This window comes from Sabethes cyaneus, chromosome 3, assembly GCF_943734655.1.
Source record: "Sabethes cyaneus chromosome 3, idSabCyanKW18_F2, whole genome shotgun sequence".
In the NCBI taxonomy this organism is placed as follows: domain Eukaryota; kingdom Metazoa; phylum Arthropoda; class Insecta; order Diptera; family Culicidae; genus Sabethes; species Sabethes cyaneus.
In genome coordinates, this window is record NC_071355.1 from 104,417,198 (window position 1) to 104,436,286 (window position 19,089).

At 38.5% G+C, this 19,089-nt stretch overlaps 1 protein-coding gene across 2 annotated transcripts in view; it reads left to right on the plus strand.

The window, feature by feature from the left end:
* Positions 1 to 18,749, plus strand: part of LOC128743795 (dynamin) — a 115,130-nt gene extending 96,381 nt beyond the window's left edge. For both annotated transcript variants that reach the window (XM_053840460.1, XM_053840461.1), the window contains one exon: positions 18,602 to 18,749. In XM_053840460.1, coding sequence (XP_053696435.1) covers positions 18,602 to 18,734 — 133 coding nt within the window. In that variant the 3' untranslated portion in view covers positions 18,735 to 18,749. The remainder of the gene's footprint in view (positions 1 to 18,601) is intronic.
* The last annotated feature ends 340 nt before the right edge of the window (positions 18,750 to 19,089 follow it).

Consider the following 19,089-nt stretch of genomic DNA (forward strand, 5'->3'; position numbering starts at 1 on the left):
ATGCTAAAAATAGGAGGGTCAAGTTCATAGGGGATCGGAAAACGATATGATGCAATTGTGTTCTATTCAATTAATTTTAATATTTTCTATATAAATTATTTTCCACACTTGAATGAACTATATTCAAGAGCCCCTCGGAAGAAAAAATCAGAGGGGTTGTGCACAAGACACGACCGCATAGGTGACGTAGGACCACGTAAGTCTCTTTGTAGCGATAGTAGGATGTATCCATGTATATAATAATACGATTCTTCATGTATACAAGCTACATCCGTAAATAAATTTGTATGATATGTTTCTACGTTGAATAGTGCTTTTCCTTTGGTAATCGGTAGACGGTACGCGCGAGTTTTCAAAAAGTTGAAAATTTTGCGCAACTTTTCTGCGGCTTACAAAAGGACACGGATAAAGCATTTACAACCTGCAGACGTATTGGAAGTCGCAGAAAATGTCACCTGTGACCAGAAAACTTATTACCGTCATTGGTTGGTCGTCCGCAATGGCGAAAAATTCAACTTTTCTCTCGTTGACTGTGTTAATTATGGTAATAACTGGGCAAGAAAATATAATAAACTCTTCAATCGTTGTGTGGCCCTTAAAAGAACCGATTGTTTGATTATCATAACTCCTGCTTGCAATAAACTTGCACTAACGCATTTAACGTAATTCTCTGTTCGGTAAATTGGAGTACCGATAACCGCTAACCAGGCACGGCTTGTTGCAACGGACCAACCGGAGAGCCTCAGCAGCTATGAGATCAACGAAACCGTTCGTGTATGGTCCTGAATCACGAGAAATACCACTCCAAGTGGCCAGCTGCAAGTGACGATAATTCTGATCGTTTTGTTGTCGCGAGCAGCATATTTCCTGCCAATTCCAGGACTTCAGCAGCCAACTATGCCATCACGGCAACGAAATGAACCACCAGCAACAAGCGAACAGCAGCGCAAGGCGATCGGTTAAAATTATTGCAAAGAAGCGAATAATCAGATCAATCTAAGTTAAATAGAATTTAAATCTGTGAGAGAAAATTCCTCAAATCTTCATGAACAAATATTTCGTTCTTAAAAGAACGGTTTTTCATCGTGACATGCTGGAAATTTAAGCCTTCTTTCCCGTCTTCTTGGGCAGCAACAAAACAGTTTGAATGTTTGAAAAGACACTTCTCATAGCAGCGGTGACACGGGACAGCAATTTGTTCAACTCTTCGTTGTTGCGGATGGCCAGCTGCAAGTGACGATAATTCTGATCGTTTTGTTGTCGCGAACAGCATATGTCCTCCCAATTCCAGAACTCCTGTTGCCAGATAGTCCATCACAGTAGCGAAATGAGTGCTTCAGCTCCAACACACGGTCAGCCGCCAATGAATACGTGCACGAGTCGTACGTGACTTCCGTTTGCCTGGCAAACGATGTTAGCTCTAGCTTAGCTAGCGTTTGAATAATGCTGTTCGCCGGCTTACCACGTATTATGTACCAGGAGCAAGCGACAAGCAACGCCCATTTTTCTTGGTTCTTTATTCTATCATCTACGTGTAATAAAAAATCGAGCATTTCAATTTCAGTCTGAAGGGCGAAGGTGATCGGTTAAAATTATTGCAAAGAAGCGAATAATCAGATCAATCTAAGTTAAATAGAATTTAAATCTGTGAGAGAAAATTCCTCAAATCTTCATGAACAAATATTTCGTTCTTAAAAGAACGGTTTTTCATCGTGACATGCTGGAAATTTAAGCCTTCTTTTCCCGTCTTCTTGGGCAGCAACAAAACAGTTTGAATGTTTGAAAAGACACTTCTCATAGCAGCGGTGACACGGGACAGCAATTTGTTCAACTCTTCGTTGTTGCGGATGGCCAGCTGCAAGTGACGATAATTCTGATCGTTTTGTTGTCGCGAGCAGCATTTGTCCTCCCAATTCCAGAACTCCTGTTGCCAGATATTCCATCACGGCAGCGATCATTGAGTGCTCCAGCTCCAACACCTCGCTTGGTGAATTTGCATGCCTTGGTTGCCTTATCCGTGGAAAGCAGCAACAGCTGAAGCTCAACAATTTTCGATCGGATTCTATAGGGCGTAAATTAAATACAATCATAAGGAAGCTTAACCCATAGCTTATATCATATATATTTCTGTCATCCGTGCTAGGGAAGCACTGACGAGGGAAGGCAAAAATATGAAAATAATTCAAATTTTCAAAATCAATTCAAAAACAAAAATTTTTCAAATTCATTTTCAAAAACAAAATCAATAGTTTTCTATATTTTCAATATTTTCAATCGATTTCCCGATCAATTGGTGTAAATATCTTGGAAATCTATTGAAAATTGACTGAATTATAAGCCGAAGCGTGAAAACGCGTTTGTACTTTGATGACGTCATTTCCAACAACCAATCACGAAGCGAGAATTCTGGTGAAACATAGGTTCATTATTTTCAATTTTTCAATAGTTCAACATCAAGAATCCACACTTTTCTTTATTTGGGTCAATTCTTAGAAGATTTTCCAATCAATTGGTGTAAGAATATTGAAAATCGATTGGAAAACCGCTGAGCTATTAGCGCTCAAAACCTTTCATTTTTCGTGACGCTCGCATTTTTCGATTTTTTGGAATGACACCCTATCTCAAAACTTGCCGTAAGACGTAGTCCTACGTCAAAATACGCTGTCAGAAATGACGTTTGACTTCGTTTTAGATGGGCTATAGCCCAATTAACGGGAGCCCGATTAAAACGTAGCCCAGTTAAAGATAGCCCAACGAACGAAAGTTGACTGTATGTAGTTTAAAAGTTATGCTTAAAAACGTGTTTTGACAAGGTAATAATTATCGCCTGTTTCTCAGAGATGGCCAAGTCAATTTATGCGCTATTAGTCTCATTTGAAAGGTAATATAGCTGGATGGAATTGTTTTTACCTTTGTTATTTTTTTCCTTGTTGGGGACCTTGGACCTACTATAACAAAGGTTTAGGAATTGGTCGAAAAACAAGAAATTAATCCGAGGCCCGGAGGGCCGAGTCACATATACCAATCGACAGGGTTCGACGAACTGAGCAATGTCTGTGTGTGTGTGTGTGTGTGTGTGTTTATGTGTGTATGTATGTACGGGGCGCAACTTTTCTATCGCCTGTTTCTCGGAAATGGTTGGGCCGATTTGTTCGCTATTACTTTTGTTTGAAAGGTATTATTGCCTAGTATATCACTATTGAATTGTTTCGAGGATCGACATTTCGTTTAAAAGTTATAAGTAAAAAAGTGAAAATTACGTGACACCATTTTCTCCAGAACCGAATGACCGATTTCAACGATCTTGGTATCGAATGAAAGCTCTAGTTAACGCTAAATTTTATTGAAAACAAATAAGTAGTTTATAAGTTATGCTTAAAAAACCTGTTTTGACAAGGTAATAATTATCGCCTGTTTCTTAGAGATGACTAAACCGATTTAGGCGCTATTAGTCTCATTCGAAAGGTAACATAACCTAATAGATCACTATTGATTTGTTTTTTGATTGGAAGTTTAATTTGAAAGTTATGAGCAATTGGATACAACACATTGAAATTTACAATAATTTATAACGATTTCATCTAAGATGATTTATCTAATTTAAATTATTTTGGCATCAAATCAGAGATTTTAATGCTGCAAATATATCTGTAAAATTTCAGAAGAATCGGTTTTGCCGATCAAAAGATATTCACCCTCTACCACTCGCGCCTACTTTTGTAATATGGTTACACGCGCGCACAATGGCCCAAAGCCAAAAAGACATGCGCACTAGAATTTTGACTGGGAAAACTAGGTTTTAGGTTTATGGAACCTTCGGAATAATTTCTTGAAATTGAAAGTTCTATCGTCTGGTGCAATTTAAATTTTGATTAATCCCCCTAAAAGTGAAATAAAAAAATATTTTTCTTCAGTTTCAATATAACACATTGATGTGTCCTGCAAAATTTTAGAACATATTATTACAAGAAATTTTGTTGAATACAGGAACTTTCTATCTACTCAGCGAAGATAGAAAAATCTTATTCATTGCATATGAATTTGTAAAATCAGTTTTTTCTATTTAAGCTCTTTTTGTAATTGTTGTATGACTTTTTCATGTATTACAAAATTGTATAAATAGTAAAAATAGACAACTTTGCTGAACATAGTATAGCTCTATGTTTGCTTGTTTAAGAACTGTAGAACTTTGATTATAAAAAATACCCTGATTTTGACCCCGATTTACTCGACTACTAACAGACGGATACCATTTTTCCATATATAAGAAACGAGAGAAAATTTCAGTTGGGGCCAATTGCAGTACACCTCACATGCTACTTTTTATTTATTTATTTATTTATTATTTATTTATTACTAGTCTTCGATAGTATCGCACAGACAGTTTCTAATATATAATTATTCTAAGTTTAAAAGTCATTCTACTAATATTAAAATCATAAGAGTCAGACACTACATTGAATTCACGACAACAGACATCAATAGGATTGTTCTGGCCAAATAGAGTGCGATGCATTGGAAGCCGAAAGAAATCTGATCGACGGGTAAGCCTAGGTGGTACGTTGATTTGAAGCCGCTCCAGCAGCTCCCGACAGTCAATATTGTTTCCAAGAAGATCGAAGACAAATAACCGTTGCAGCAACCTTCTCCTGTTTGCCAGCGTGGGTAGACGTATAAGAGCGCATCGATGTTCGTACGGAGGTAAATGAATTGAATCATCCCAGGGCAGCGCTCGCAAGGCATACCGGATGAAGTGACGCTGGATTCGTTCAATCCGGTTGATCTGGACAGCATGGTAAGGTGCCCACACTATCGCTCCGTACTCCAAAATACTACGTACAATCGCGCAGTAGAGAGACTTCGGGCAATAAACATCATCGAATTGCTGCGTATTCCTTTTGACGAAGCCTAGTAACGCATATGCTTTAGCAGTGGTAACTGCAACGTGCTGAGCAAAACATAGTTTGCTATCGAGGAGAATTCCTAAATCTTTTACAGAATGGACTCGGCTGACACTGACTGTTTGCATTCTATAGTCAAACAAAGTAGTCTGTCTGTTTCTGCAGAATGATATCACATTACATTTCTGTATATTAACTTCCATGCCGTTCAATGTACACCAATTCAACAGCGAATCAATATCGGATTGTATTGCGTAGTAATCATCTGTCGATGCTACCACCCGGTAAAATTTTAAGTCGTCAGCAAACATCAACTTTGGAGATTTTATAGTGGAGCACAGATCGTTCACAAAAAGATTGAACAGCAGTGGGCCAAGGTGGCTTCCTTGGGGCAAACCTGATTTCATCTCAAAAAGAAGAGAGCTAGTTCCATTTACTCGCACAAACGCATTGCGGTCGGTAAGATACGACAGTATCCACCGTGTCAGCCATTCAGGAAATCCCAACTTTACCAGCTTCGTTACCATCAAGGCATGCGGTACCCTGTCGAACGCTTTAGCGAGATCCACATAGACGGCATCGATCTGCTGACGCTTCTCAAGTGCATTCGTCAACGTAGAAACATACGACATCAGGTTAGTAATCGTTGAACGCTTTTTCACAAACCCATGCTGATATTCCGAGATCGTATGATGAACCATTGGATAAAGTGAATCGTGGATAAGGCTTTCGAATACCTTCGGCAAGCAGCTTAGAATCGAAATACCACGATAATTCTTGACGTCATGTGTACTCCCTGCTTTATGGACAGGTGTAATTGCGGCAGTCTTCCAAACACTCGGAAAAATTCCTTCCGACATAGATAGATTAAAAATAATCGTTGTCGGAATAGCGAGTGCCGCAGCACAGTTTTTGAAGAGAAGCGGTGGCAATCTGTCCGGTCCTGCGCCTTTCGATACATCAATTGATTGCAACTTGAACACCACGTCGCTCTGAGAAAAGTTGAATAACGGCATATTCAAATCAAACAAAGGTAAACTACTCAAATACGCTTCAGACGAAGGTGGTCGGTTATTACTTTGCACACTTCGAAAGAAGGATGAGAATAGGTTTGCTGACTCCAGTGGTGACTCCGCCGAGTTGTCGTTGTAGTGCACACGTTGAGGGATTCCGCCTTGCTGTTTCCGACTTTTCACATAGGTCCAGAACGATGCGGGGTCATGCTTGATGTTATCTTCCATGCGACGAATGTAACAGCTAAAACAATGCGCATGCAAAGAGTTATATTCGCTCTCTATGTCACGCAGCAAAGCTTTGTGCCTTTCATCCTTCCATCGAAAAAACTTTTTCCTTGCTTTACGGAGTCGATTTCGCAGACGCTGAAGTTGATTATTCCACCACGGCTTTTTACAACCACGCAGACAAAATTTTTGCTTCAACGGGACAACATCCCTTAGTATACCATATATGCGCTCATATAATCGTGATACAGCTTCATCAATATTGCAACCAGCAAGAAATTCATCCCAACGGGTTTCCGCAATTAGATTGTTAACTATGTCAAAATTGCATCGCTTAAAGTCAAAAGCAAGTGGGTCCACACTATCAGAAGTATTTATCTTCTCGTCAGCAAGTTCAAATATTATTACAAAGGGGCGATGGTGCTGGTCGATTGCAAGCAGCGGTAACGGTGGCTCCAACAATTCCACACGACTGTTGTCACTAATAAAGGCTAGATCGAGAAGCCTGCCATTGAAATTAGTTAAATTGTTTATTTGAAATAGCCCAGTTGACAGAATTGATTCAACAACAACAACTTCTTGTTCGGACGAGGCATTTATCGGGAGCAAAGAATTTAAATTCTCATCGTGTGCCCAACATAAGTGTGGAAGGTTGTAATCTCCAACCACCAAAACTAGATTTCGATCACCCGCCAAATCATTCAATTTTTGCACACACATTGCATGTTGCTCATACAGTACAGGCACACTATTAGGTGGTAAATAAACGCAGCAAACAAGCAGATCAAAATTCAGTAGTGAAACTCGAACAATCGTTTGCTCCAGCTGATCGGTGCCTTCAATACAAACAGCTGTGCTATGAAGCTTGCTACTCACAGCAATGAGCACTCCTCCGCCGCGCCTGTACCGGCTTGTCTGTGCGTTTCTGTCGCACCGATAAATAATATAATTGTGGGCCAATTCAGAATTGTGGATATCGTCGTTCAACCAGGTTTCTGTGAAAGCGATGACGTCGTAGTCACTCTGAGACAGGGCAAGCAATAAATTATTAGTTTTTGTACGAAGTCCACGAACGTTTTGTTGGTAGACAGTGAGTGATCGAAAACTGTTAGCGGAATTAATTTGATTTCGTCTGTCTTGGATCAAAGTGCGGCTATCAGGACATGGTGTACGATTGTGCAAACGTGTTGTCGGTTGTTCGATTCTGACGGTAGAATTTTCTGTGCGGTGATAGGCGGAAGGTGGCACTAATGCATTACTACGATTGATTTGTTCCTGGTGTCGGTAGGAATCGAAACGGAGCGCGTGTGTTCGAAGTGTGTTGGAAGTCAAATTGTCGGAAAGTAATTCCCTTCTGCCAAGTCGATTTAGATAGTGCTAATTCCTTCAAATGAATCTCAACGCCAGCTTTAAAAGATACAAACGTAAGTTCATCGAGGGATTTCCCCTTCGGCACTAGTTTAACAACTTGCACAGTCTGGTCAGTGTTCAGGTTGTTTTTGACAAGTTTTTCGACCTGCTGCACTGATGCCTGCGGATCGAAACCAGAAAGATACAGCCAGAATACTTGCTCCGTTTCTGTGATGTCGGTTTATGCTAATCTATTTTCCTAACAATTTAAACTATCAATGCATTGAATAATTCCGACTTTTTGCTCATAACAAATTTATAGAAGAATATACGTTAGTATATACGTAATATACGATTTGTAACTTTATAACAATATGGCATTCAAAAACCTACACATGGTGTACAAAATACAACATCGTGAGTAACTGAAGGTTAATAAAAATTGATGAAATTTATTCAAGAAAACTTTATTGTTGTGAATCAAATAGAATGGCATTACAGGAAATTATACATAGTTCAAAAACCTATAAACTAGACCTTTACTACGCAATGTATATGTTAAAGAATAATATGTATTTCATCTTACAACTTACTTTTACTTGCACTTACCCTCATTAGTAACAACTTACTCAGCAATTTCAAGAGAAAAAGAACTATCAAAAATCAAAATCAAAGTGCTTCTATTTGGTTCAAATTTTGTAACTTATTCAATTTCCAAAAATTTCATGTAAACCAAACGTGTCGGTTTCTATCTCAAACAGCAAGTAAGACCGTATAACAAAGGTTCCTTTCACCACTAGGTGGATTAAATCAGGTTTTTGATTGGACTTTTAGTTTGAAAGTTATGAGCAATTGAAGTTACACGTTAAAGTTTACAATATTTTATAGCGATTTTAACCAAGATAATTTATCTAGTTTCAATCGTTTTAGTATTAAACGAGAAGTCTTAACACTGCAAATGCATTTGCCAAATTTCATAAATTTCTACTGGTCAAAAGATATTTAAAAATGGTTGATGAAATTTATTCAAGAAAACTTTAATGGCCAAACCTTTAATGGGACCAAACCTCAAAAACAGAATAATATAGTAAAAATGTGTAAATTTTCAACGGGTGTTGCATATAGTAACTATCTATCTCTTACTGGTTGCGAAATCTAATGCTTTGTTTAAAGAAACCACTTTAAAATCAAGCAAAGCAAAGCCATGGATGTAAGCGTCCTTCAGAACTTGACCCTTCTTTATCGACAGACTTCGCAGCCGGTTATTAGAGTACAGGAAAATTACGAGGCTATGGCAAAGATCCTATTAACTCTGTAGCGGCACCGTTCAATCGAGATTCGAACATACGACGTCTGTCTTGTTAGGCTAGCATTGTACCCCGAAGCTAAGAGCCACTTTAAAATCAGTTCTGCTCAAAAATTCTGTACACGATGTTTTCATTGCTTTCCTTTCTATAAAGTTATTTAGTAGGTAAATACACTCTGAAGATTGTTTATCGCTATGATGCATATGGATGATAACTAACTAGCACAGCGTTAATAAACAGTTGAATTAAGTTCCGAAGACGTGTCGATTTCTGTATGATCATTTCCAGCTCAAAACGCTAAAGAAAGCTATTTTTTACTCGACTATTTTCGATTGAAATTGGAATTTGAATGTGAAAATAGTTTCTTTCTAAACCTAATATTTGACGAGCAACATTTTAAAAGGTCCAATGTGCAAATGAGAGATTCTCTTTGAGTCCCATCTCTTACGCTTATACGGCTTACGGCGGCTTGAATGCATTTGAATGTGTCTATTTTGCATGAAACGGTTACCATTAGCGTAGCTAGGAAATTTCCCTGAGAGGGGCCTAGGGGTGCCTTTAAAAAAAATCACTTTGTATAAACACTTTTATAAGCGTTGTCGTTAGCAGCATTGAGCCGAAGTGACTCGTGCTGTTTCAAGCAGTCGTCTCCATGCAACTCGATCTTCCACTCGTCGCCAATTTTCAGCCATCTCAGAAATCGCAAATCACTTTCAACCCGGTCGAGCCATCCTGTACAAGGAGCCTTCCTGTTCTTGATGTCGGTTGGGATGTTGTAGAGAATTATTTTTGTCGCATTTCGTCCGGCATCCTTACGACGTATCTGGACCACCGTAGCCTTCCATTTTTCGCCAGATGTGCGATGAGAATCTTTCCAAGCAGTGCCTGTAGCTCGTGATTGATACGTCTCCTCCATTTTTCGCTTTCAGTTTCTACTCCGCCAAATATCGTCTACAGCACTTTCCTCTCGTACACGACAATGGCGCGTATGTATTCCGTGAGCAGCAACCCGGTTTCAACTGCATAAATAACTGCTTTTCTAATAATGGTTATGTACATTGTTAGCTTCGTATGACGGCTATCGTAGCTTCTGGATCGTAGCGTTTTGCGTCGCAAAGTTCCTGGCTAGGAGTTGACTACCCTTGGAAAAATTGTGCCTCTCGTTTCGATACCCGCTCGTCGGAGCAACCCCTCAAGAGTAATGTTGAACAGCATGCAGGATAAGCTGTCACCTTGCAGAACTCCCGCTGCGTCTCAAAGGGACTCGAGAGTGTCTCCGAGATGTGCACGAAACACTCACTCGATCCTATGTAACTCTGATCAGTCATGTCAGTTTATGCGGAAAATCGTGTTCTTGCATTATCTTCCTATATCTATAGGTGGTCTCGATTGACTGTATCGAATGCTGCTTTAAAACAATAAAGATGTGGTTCGTGGGTAGGTTGTACTCCCGACATCTGATATGTCTGACCTGTCGAATGGTAAAAATATAGTCCTTAGTTGCCCGAGTAGCCCATGAAGCCTATCTGGTAATTCCCTACGAACACCCGGTAACACTCGGTGTAACAAATCTAGAAGACTACTTTGTAGGTGGCTTTACCAGTGTTATGCCTCTTCCAAGCAGACACACATTTAGTTGCAGCAACTCATTTATGACTAAAATTCGATATATATCGATTTCCACAACTTAACAGTTGTTATAACAACTGTACTACCAGGGCTGCTTACATCTATTTCTTCGGTAGCTTCTCCTCCTCCCAAATCTTGGAAATAACCCTCGTCCCTATCACATGTATGATTTCGGTGTGTAATATCATAATTACACAGCTGTTGATGTTCGTTTGGGTTTTGCACCAGAAATATAAGGAATTATTTTAGGGAGCATATAAACTGAATTTTTCCGGTTTTCAATTTCCAATTGTGAAAATTTCTGGAGGGGGCCTGGTCCCCTAGGCACCCCCTCTAGCTACGCCAATGACGGTTACTGGCAGGGATGCCACATATAATTCTGTGTTTTTTGTTGGAAAAATCTGACAATCTGTACGGCGAGGAAAAATATCTGTGCAAAAATCTGTCCAATACAAAACAATGAGAGTGAAAGAGATAGAGAGTCATTTTGCTGACTATTTCCGTCTCTTTCACTCTCATGTAAAAGCTCAAAAATCTGTTTAATCTGTGTAATTTGGCGAAAATCTGTATTCTATGCATACAGATTCTGTACAGGCGATTTCTTTCAAATATTTGTTAAACACAGAATAATCTGTGCATGTGGTAACCCTGGTTACTGGTGTTATTGAACAGTTTATCCTTTAGAATAATTGGGTTGAAATGTATTTATGCCACCGTAATAAGCATAAGAGAGGAAACACAAAGAGAATCTTTCATTTGAACATTGGACCTTTTGACATGTTGGTCGAGATTTCCGTTTTGACAAAACGGGTCTTTTTTTAAAAATGAGGTACTACCACTAATCGTACCACTAATGGGGGTACCAATCGGCACAAAATTTAAGATTCTTGCTTTCTGACCTAAAATGAACAATCTGACAAAATTTTATTTAAATCCGCGAAGGTCGATTACACTGTTATCGGATACTTTGCATGTGTTGACTCTAATAGATAATTTTTAGATTTCACACCTGAATAACTTGAGAACGGCTGGGCCTAAGAAACAGTTTATATAAGAATTTAGTTCAAAGTGATGTGTATATAATTTGACAGTTTTATGAAAATTACAAATTCAAATGCAAATCAAAAATAATATTTTAGCTGGATATGCCCATATCAAATGACATATAAGATGGTATAACAAAGGTTCCTTGCACCACTAGGTGGATTAAATCGGGTTTTACTCTATTATTCTGTTTTTGAGGTTTGGTCCCATTAAAGGTTTGGTCATTAAGGTTTTCTTGAATAAATTTCATCAATCATTTTTAAATATATTTTGATCAGTAGAACCAATCCTTATGAAATTTAGCAGATACATTTGCAGTATTAAGACCTCTCGTTTAATACTAAAATAATTGAAACTAGATATCTTGGTTATCTTGGTTAAAATCGCTATAAATTATTGTAAGTTTTAACGTGTAACTTCAATTGCTCATAACTTTCAAACTAAAAGTCCAATCAAAAAACAATTCAATAGTGATCTATCTGGCTATATTACCTTTCAAATGAGACTAATAATGCATTAATCGGTTTGGCCATCTCTGAGAAACAGGCGATAATTATTACCTTGTCAAAACACGTTTTTAAGCATAACTTTTAAACTACTTGTTTGTTATCAATAAATTTGTAATTTCTGAAAGTTTTTATGATATCAAGAGCTTTCATTTGGTACTAAGATCATTGATATCGGTCATGTGGTTCCGGAGAAAACCGTGTCACGTAGTTTTCACATTTTTGCTTAGGGAATCACGGGGCAAGATGCCCACCTTAAGCTCACTATCAATATATCCGAATAAATCTACAGCAAAGGGTTCAACAGTGTGACGAGAAATCTTTGAACGCACCTCGCTGGTTAACGAAGGAGAAGCAAAAGAGCAAACAACAAATCGTATGTGACATATACGTTGTCGCATCGCTTGCAGATAGAAATACTGTGCGCGAGAGTAAAAATAATCTCGTCGCACGAAACAGAGGCGCGCGCACAGGAAGTCTGCTCAAAACCCTCGCTACGTTATCTTTTACAGTCTTTTCTATAACCTGTATGCATATTGGGTGCTACAAGTTATAACGCATATCAAATATTCACGATTCACCCTTGCGGGCAAGATGACCATCCTTTCCAAAAGCTATTAAACCTTCTTTGTATTTCACGTATAATCTAAATAATAAATATTATGGATTCAAGCTGGTCATAAACTATTTTAAACATTATTTGAAGAATTTGGAGTGTTTAGTTAACCATAAAAAAAGTTGTTCATTGAATGTACGTATTCCTCTGTGGTCATTATTAGACAGAAATATGTTAAATAATGTATTTTTATCGAAAACAAATAAATATGCATGTTTGTTCCGTTACAAATATTTTATGCAGCGATTGTGTCTGATTTAAGGTTATGGGTATGCAATTCAGGGTAGCAATCTTGGTCTATAAAGCGGTGCGCATTTTGCCCCGTAAGTAGATGAATTAAGTATTTTTTAAAAGCAATTTGTGGTAAATACATTATCTGCATAATTGCTGCAATATCAACATTTGCTTCATTACTAAAATCAATACCACGATAACTCATTCGATAGATGAAATTTTTTTAAGTCATGATTAAAACCTTATTTTATGGCTGCGCAGTCTTATAGTAAATGCAGTATTTTAAATCATCGATCTATTTTTTATGTTATTGAAGAGTTCAATGATTTTATTTTTGTAATTGTTTGAATCATTGTTAGATGTAGTGTTTATTTACGCGTGCGGTTATTAATTGTATACCTTTATAGCGTATATAACGATTTTTGGAAGGGTGGTTATCCTGCCCCTTCCTACTCTATAACTTTTAAACGAAACATCGGACCACGAAACAATTCAATAGTGATATACTAGGCAATAATATCTTTCAAATGAGACTAGTAACGCATAAATCGGTTCAGCCATCTCCGAGAAACAGGTGATAGAAAATGAGCTGCACACACACACACACACACACACACACACACACACACACACACACACACACACGCACACACACACACACATACACGCGCACACACACACACACACACACACACACACACACACACACACACACACACACACACACACACACACACACACACACACACACACACACACACACACACACACACACACACACACACACACACACACACACACAGACATAGCTCAGTTCGTCGAGCTCTTTCGATTGGTATATGTGACTCGGCCCTCCGGATCAACTTCGTGTTTTTCGACCAATTTCTAATCCTTTGTTATATACTATAACAAAGGTAAAAAGTATAACCGTTGGAAACATGATGATTTTTCAATTACCAGTACCCAGCACAGTCAATTTATTTTTTGTAAATGTTAGCAAAAATGGGAAAGCTTTGGGTATAAACGTCTTTTTAGACTTGACCCTGATACAAAGTAGAGTAGAACTGAGTAGAGGACAATTACGGGGCTTGTGCAATTATGTTAACAAAAAATAAATGTTAAATTGAACTTATCTTCAAACTACGTCGTATTTTGTCAGTTTGCACGAAATTTTCTCTTGCATAACCTAAGATTAACTTCTTGTGTGTAGCACTGAGAGTAGTTCAAGTATCCTCCTTTCTTGACTTGTCGCACATGTAACGTGCAATATTTGGTCACAACCACCGAAACAGTAAACTCGGTGATTTTCTGCTGTTATCTTCAGGGCTAAGGCGAAGTTTCGTAGTGTTTAGAGGGTTATCCTTTGTTAAGACCAGTTGCGAAATGGAGCGGAATTGTTAAGACAGAATTGTGGCAATCGGCGCCACAAGGGATATCAAACACAAGTCGTTTTATAGAATTTTATTGCACTGATGCGGTCCGCATCCAGACTGATGGTACGACACAGACTAACTAACTGCTTAGCGAGAGCGCTCTCATACGATCACTTCCAATGAATCGATCAGATCGGCACTAGGTTTCCCTATTCTGGTAGAATTACACCTATTCCCTATTCTGATAGTGATTACACCGCTTATATATTACAACATTACAATTTTAATAATATTATAATCCCAATGACGAGCTGCAATACCAGAATTTTCTTTTATCAAGGAAGTTTTCAGCTAATTTTGACAGCTTCTTCTGTACACTCTCGGAAACTACAAATTTAAAAGTGGCTACATGTACATATTTTTCAATGGGATCATGCATAACCCTCTGGTGCCCACCACCGCTTTTTGGCGATTTTGGAGTACAAGGTGCGTGACGAATGTTTGCAGTAAATGACATGTTTTAGAAAATTAAGACCAGTTAGTCATATATGTGAAGAATATTTTGTGGTTTATTTTCTGTCGTACATAATATATGGGAATTGTAAATTATTTCATTCAAAAAATTACCTTCCTTTTCAATGACTTCAATGATAGACGGTTCCGGAAACTGCCGCATGCACCTTTTACCATGTTTAGATCCATAGACGTCATCACCTCGATGATCTTAGCTTTGAGAGACCTAAGCACGGTGTGAGGCGTCCTATTAGTATCCCGCTCGACAACGCCTCACGCAAAATAATCCAAACGATTGATATCGGGACTGCTGGGGGCCAAATTTCCTTCCGCCAAAACTCCTGAACATTTTCAGCCAGCCATTTTTGTGTTTTGTTGACATTAAAGCTTGCTTCATTTAGAATTGGAACAAACTTTTGCTCATATTGTGGCGCTCTTATTGGACGGATTTGGAAGTTCTTGGAAAGGAGGAAGGATAAGGAAACATTGACGATGATGGAAGCCTTAAGCTAATCATCGGAATGGAACTGTCGACCGGAAACTGCGTGGTAAGATTTTGAAGATCAATAACAGGAATCCCAATCTGTCGGACCGTGATTTGGATAAAAAATTCGAGTAGAATTAGACTCCGAGAAGGAATCAAGTTGTATAGAGCTAGCAAACAGCCAAACCGAACCATAAAACAGAATAGTGTGGCCAAAATCCGTGTTCGAAAGCTATACGAGATACGATCGGCTGCTAACCAAGTTCGACGGATGTCTTCTGATGGACGATGAAACCTATGTCAAGGCTTACTTCGGGCAATCGCTAGGCCAAACATTTTACTTGGCAGTGGCTCGGGGGATGTTCCAAACGAATTTAAATTTGTTTTTGCCGATAAATTTGCAGAGAAAGGGGTCCAGTTTGTTCCAAAAGACCTTAACCCACCTAATTGCCCCAGTTCCGCCTTGAGACAAAGGGAAAAGTTGTCAACGACATCAATCCTTCATCTGATTGATCTGACCTGGAATAAGATAGCCAAAACGATGGACGAAGAAAGTGTACGCCGCCTAATGAGCCATATTACAGGAAAAGTTCGAGAATTCCTTCGAAATTGTGCCGAATAATTTTATCTGCATTTTTTCTTAAAAATATGAAGAAAATGCTACATTTGTGTAAGAAAAGATCTTGAATTCAATAATAATTTTTGTTCCAATACTATCTGAAGCAAGCTTTATGAGCAGGTGCTTCGTCATGTTGGAAGATGAAATGCCGGCTAGCAGCAACCTCATTCATCTACGGGCAACAACATCCTTTAGAACCTTCAGGTATACATCGGTTGTTGCCATTATAGTCCTTATTCAAAGAAATACAGAGACATTACATCCCCCTCGCTGGAGACTACGCCTAGAACTATCACAAAACCACAGATATGAACCTGACTGTGATGGTGCAAGCCACCTGTCATTCTTTCGATTCACCTTTTGATCGTGATTAAAGTTTTTTCAACGGCGAAAAGGATGACCGTATACAAGGTTTGTCAAGAGAGGTTTTTTGATGTTCAAATTTGTTTATCACCCCCGCTGGGTTTCACTGGACGATCACCGAAATTTTCAAAGCGAAAACTTTTGAATGTATATAAAAAATGTCGATGGTTACTAACCAATCCCTCCGCGCACTTCTGTTCTACAAACTGTGAAAACTAGATCACCTATTTTAACTCATCTTGACAGAATCATTATGATGAGGATGCTTCAGAAGTTTTTTAGCGCAAACGACGACGGTTTGTGGCCATTACTCGCCGGATTGAGAAGTCCGAACACCCGATTTTTCGAGCTATGGACCTCATTGACCTCGCTGGATTCTTTTGAATCATTATTTCCACTTTTTTTACCCTGTTCCGTTCAGCGGGAATGGAACGGCACTTGTATGCCTCCCGGGTAAGTGTGTAGGATAGCTTATCACTTTGCCAAGCCTTTTTATATAGTACACTGTTCGTTCCGACCAAACTATCTTCTTGACGCTTGCTCCGGCCTCCGGCGCTCAATAAAACGACGACGGCTAACCGATTATTTTTATGTTTCCACATCTTTCAGTTTACTCAACACTGTTTACATCTGACACCCAACGGTGAAAGCTATTCAGTGCTGCCAGATATCTCTGAATATTGTTTCGCATGCATGAGAAATTGTTATTTGAAATTAAGGTGAAATTAGTCGTCATCGGTTCTGCCAATTTCAAAAGCAGTTTGTTTGAAACAAAAATTCTGTCCTTCACTCTTAAATGATTCTACCTGTAAATTGGTCGGATTTAGTTAAAGTTATGTTGAAACTACTCAAAATGCCCTGAAAGTGTACAAAGTCAGATTTTGAGTAGTTTTTCAACCAAAAAATTGGTAGTAGGAACTTAAACTTGCGTTATTTGTCATAGAGAATAATTCAATTATCGGTAGCAAGTAGCCAAAATTGGTTGAAATTTTTACCTAAAGTTTGAGTTTGTACACTTTAAGGGCATTTTGAGTAGTTTCAACCTAGCTTTAACTAAATCCGACCTATTTACAGGTAGAATCATTTAAGAGTGTTGAAAATATATTCGTCGTGTTCAGATTGGCAAGAAGACAGTATTTTCATTTTTACAACCAGAACCCAGCTTTTGGGTCCAAAAACTGCTTACGAAATTGGGCTCTCCGATGAAAAGTTAATGACTGCTAATTTCCCGTTAATATTTTTTGAAACGGTGGTTCTACAATTGATGAAGGGACGGTAGGGGAAAGTAATGAATTTTTTTTGATAATGGAGGGGAAAGAAAGGAAAAGTGAGGAGGGGGGGGGGGTATTGGTAGCTACGCTTAACAAGTAGTCGTCTTGACTCCTACCTTTTGTCCAATGCTGAAAGGTGCATGGGTCGAACCAAGCTATAATCTGAGATTATAACCTGATTCGCATCCACAACACCTGTCAGGGCATGTGGCTCGCTGATACCCATGTACCTTTGAACCGCAGAGGTGCTGGACTCTGGGTACCAGGGAGCCATGAACACGAGGTTGGTCTATTTGAAATTTACTGCAAAAATTCGTTACGCACCCTGTTTAAATCCCTGTTTCTTCGTTTTTATTCACTCCAAACTTTTTATTTTAGCACAATCAATTTATTTTAATTTAGCATGAAGATCAAAAAATCTAAGAAAAATTTGGACACTAGAAGCACAAGAAGGTTAATTTGAACTCGCAGAAGCACCGTTTTAAAATCAATTCTTAACCGACTATCGATTTACTTTTTTGCGTTACGTTTGTAAAAGCTGTCTTCATTCGTGCCAATTTTTTTTTTGAATTTGGACAAATCGGCGGCCGGAAAACCTTAAAAAAATTGGATTCGTCAAAATTTCAAAATGCGCCCTTCTGCTTAGTCATTTTTTTTTTTGGTTTTGGTATGGCTTTGGGTCAATACTCATAAAAAAAATCATAAAACATTGTGATTGTGTGTGTATGATTGTGTGCATGAAGGATTGTTTGTTTCTGATTGTGTATGGCTTTCTTTTCCACGTATGTACGAGTACTGTTTGGCCCCTGAGAAATCAAGTACAAACCTATTTTTCAAGTGAAATGGATGAGCCATTCAGTTCCTCTGCTTGAATACCTTTGATCGAACGATTCTGCTGAAAGTTGTGACTGAGAATTCAATTTTTTCGCGAAAGATTCAACCGACTCATGTGATTTAGATAATGTCTTATTGAAATTTTATATATTGTGGCCTTTAGTTTATAAGCTACACTTAAAAATGTGATTATACCTTGCATTACAGCATTGTTGGTAGCCTATATAACGGAATTGTTTGTTTAAAATTTCCTGTAATGAACGCCCCTTTAAATTGCTCTACTTCAAATAATTTGTTGATTTTATTTCTTTTACAGCCGACCGGGAGGAACAGCATCCCACGCTTTTCCGCAGAGCATGAGGCAGCAGATAAATCAACAAGTCGGCCAAGCTGTTACTAACACAGCAATGAATGAACTGTCAAGTGTATTAAGCAGCAAATTCAAATAATCCCAATAAAATAAATTAACCAATTGTTATTGTTTTATATAATTTTTGAGAATTTTTAACAAGACGTCATCCATATCATATCATCCACCACGTGGACAGTTTAGAGGGGGTTGAGTATGGAAATATGCATGCTTGCCAATGGAAGATTGGGAGGGGTATAGAAAACGTCCGCGATTGCACAGAATCTAGATTGTATTTTACCTCAAAATCAAATGCAGGAAAAAGGACATCCATAGTCAATGTATTTTCAAAAGGATTCGCTGTCTCAAAATTTTGCAAACCATGGCGGAGAAGTGTGACTGTTCGGCCAAGCTGGGGTAGTCTGTATAGAACAGGGATACTATTGAAGGAAATG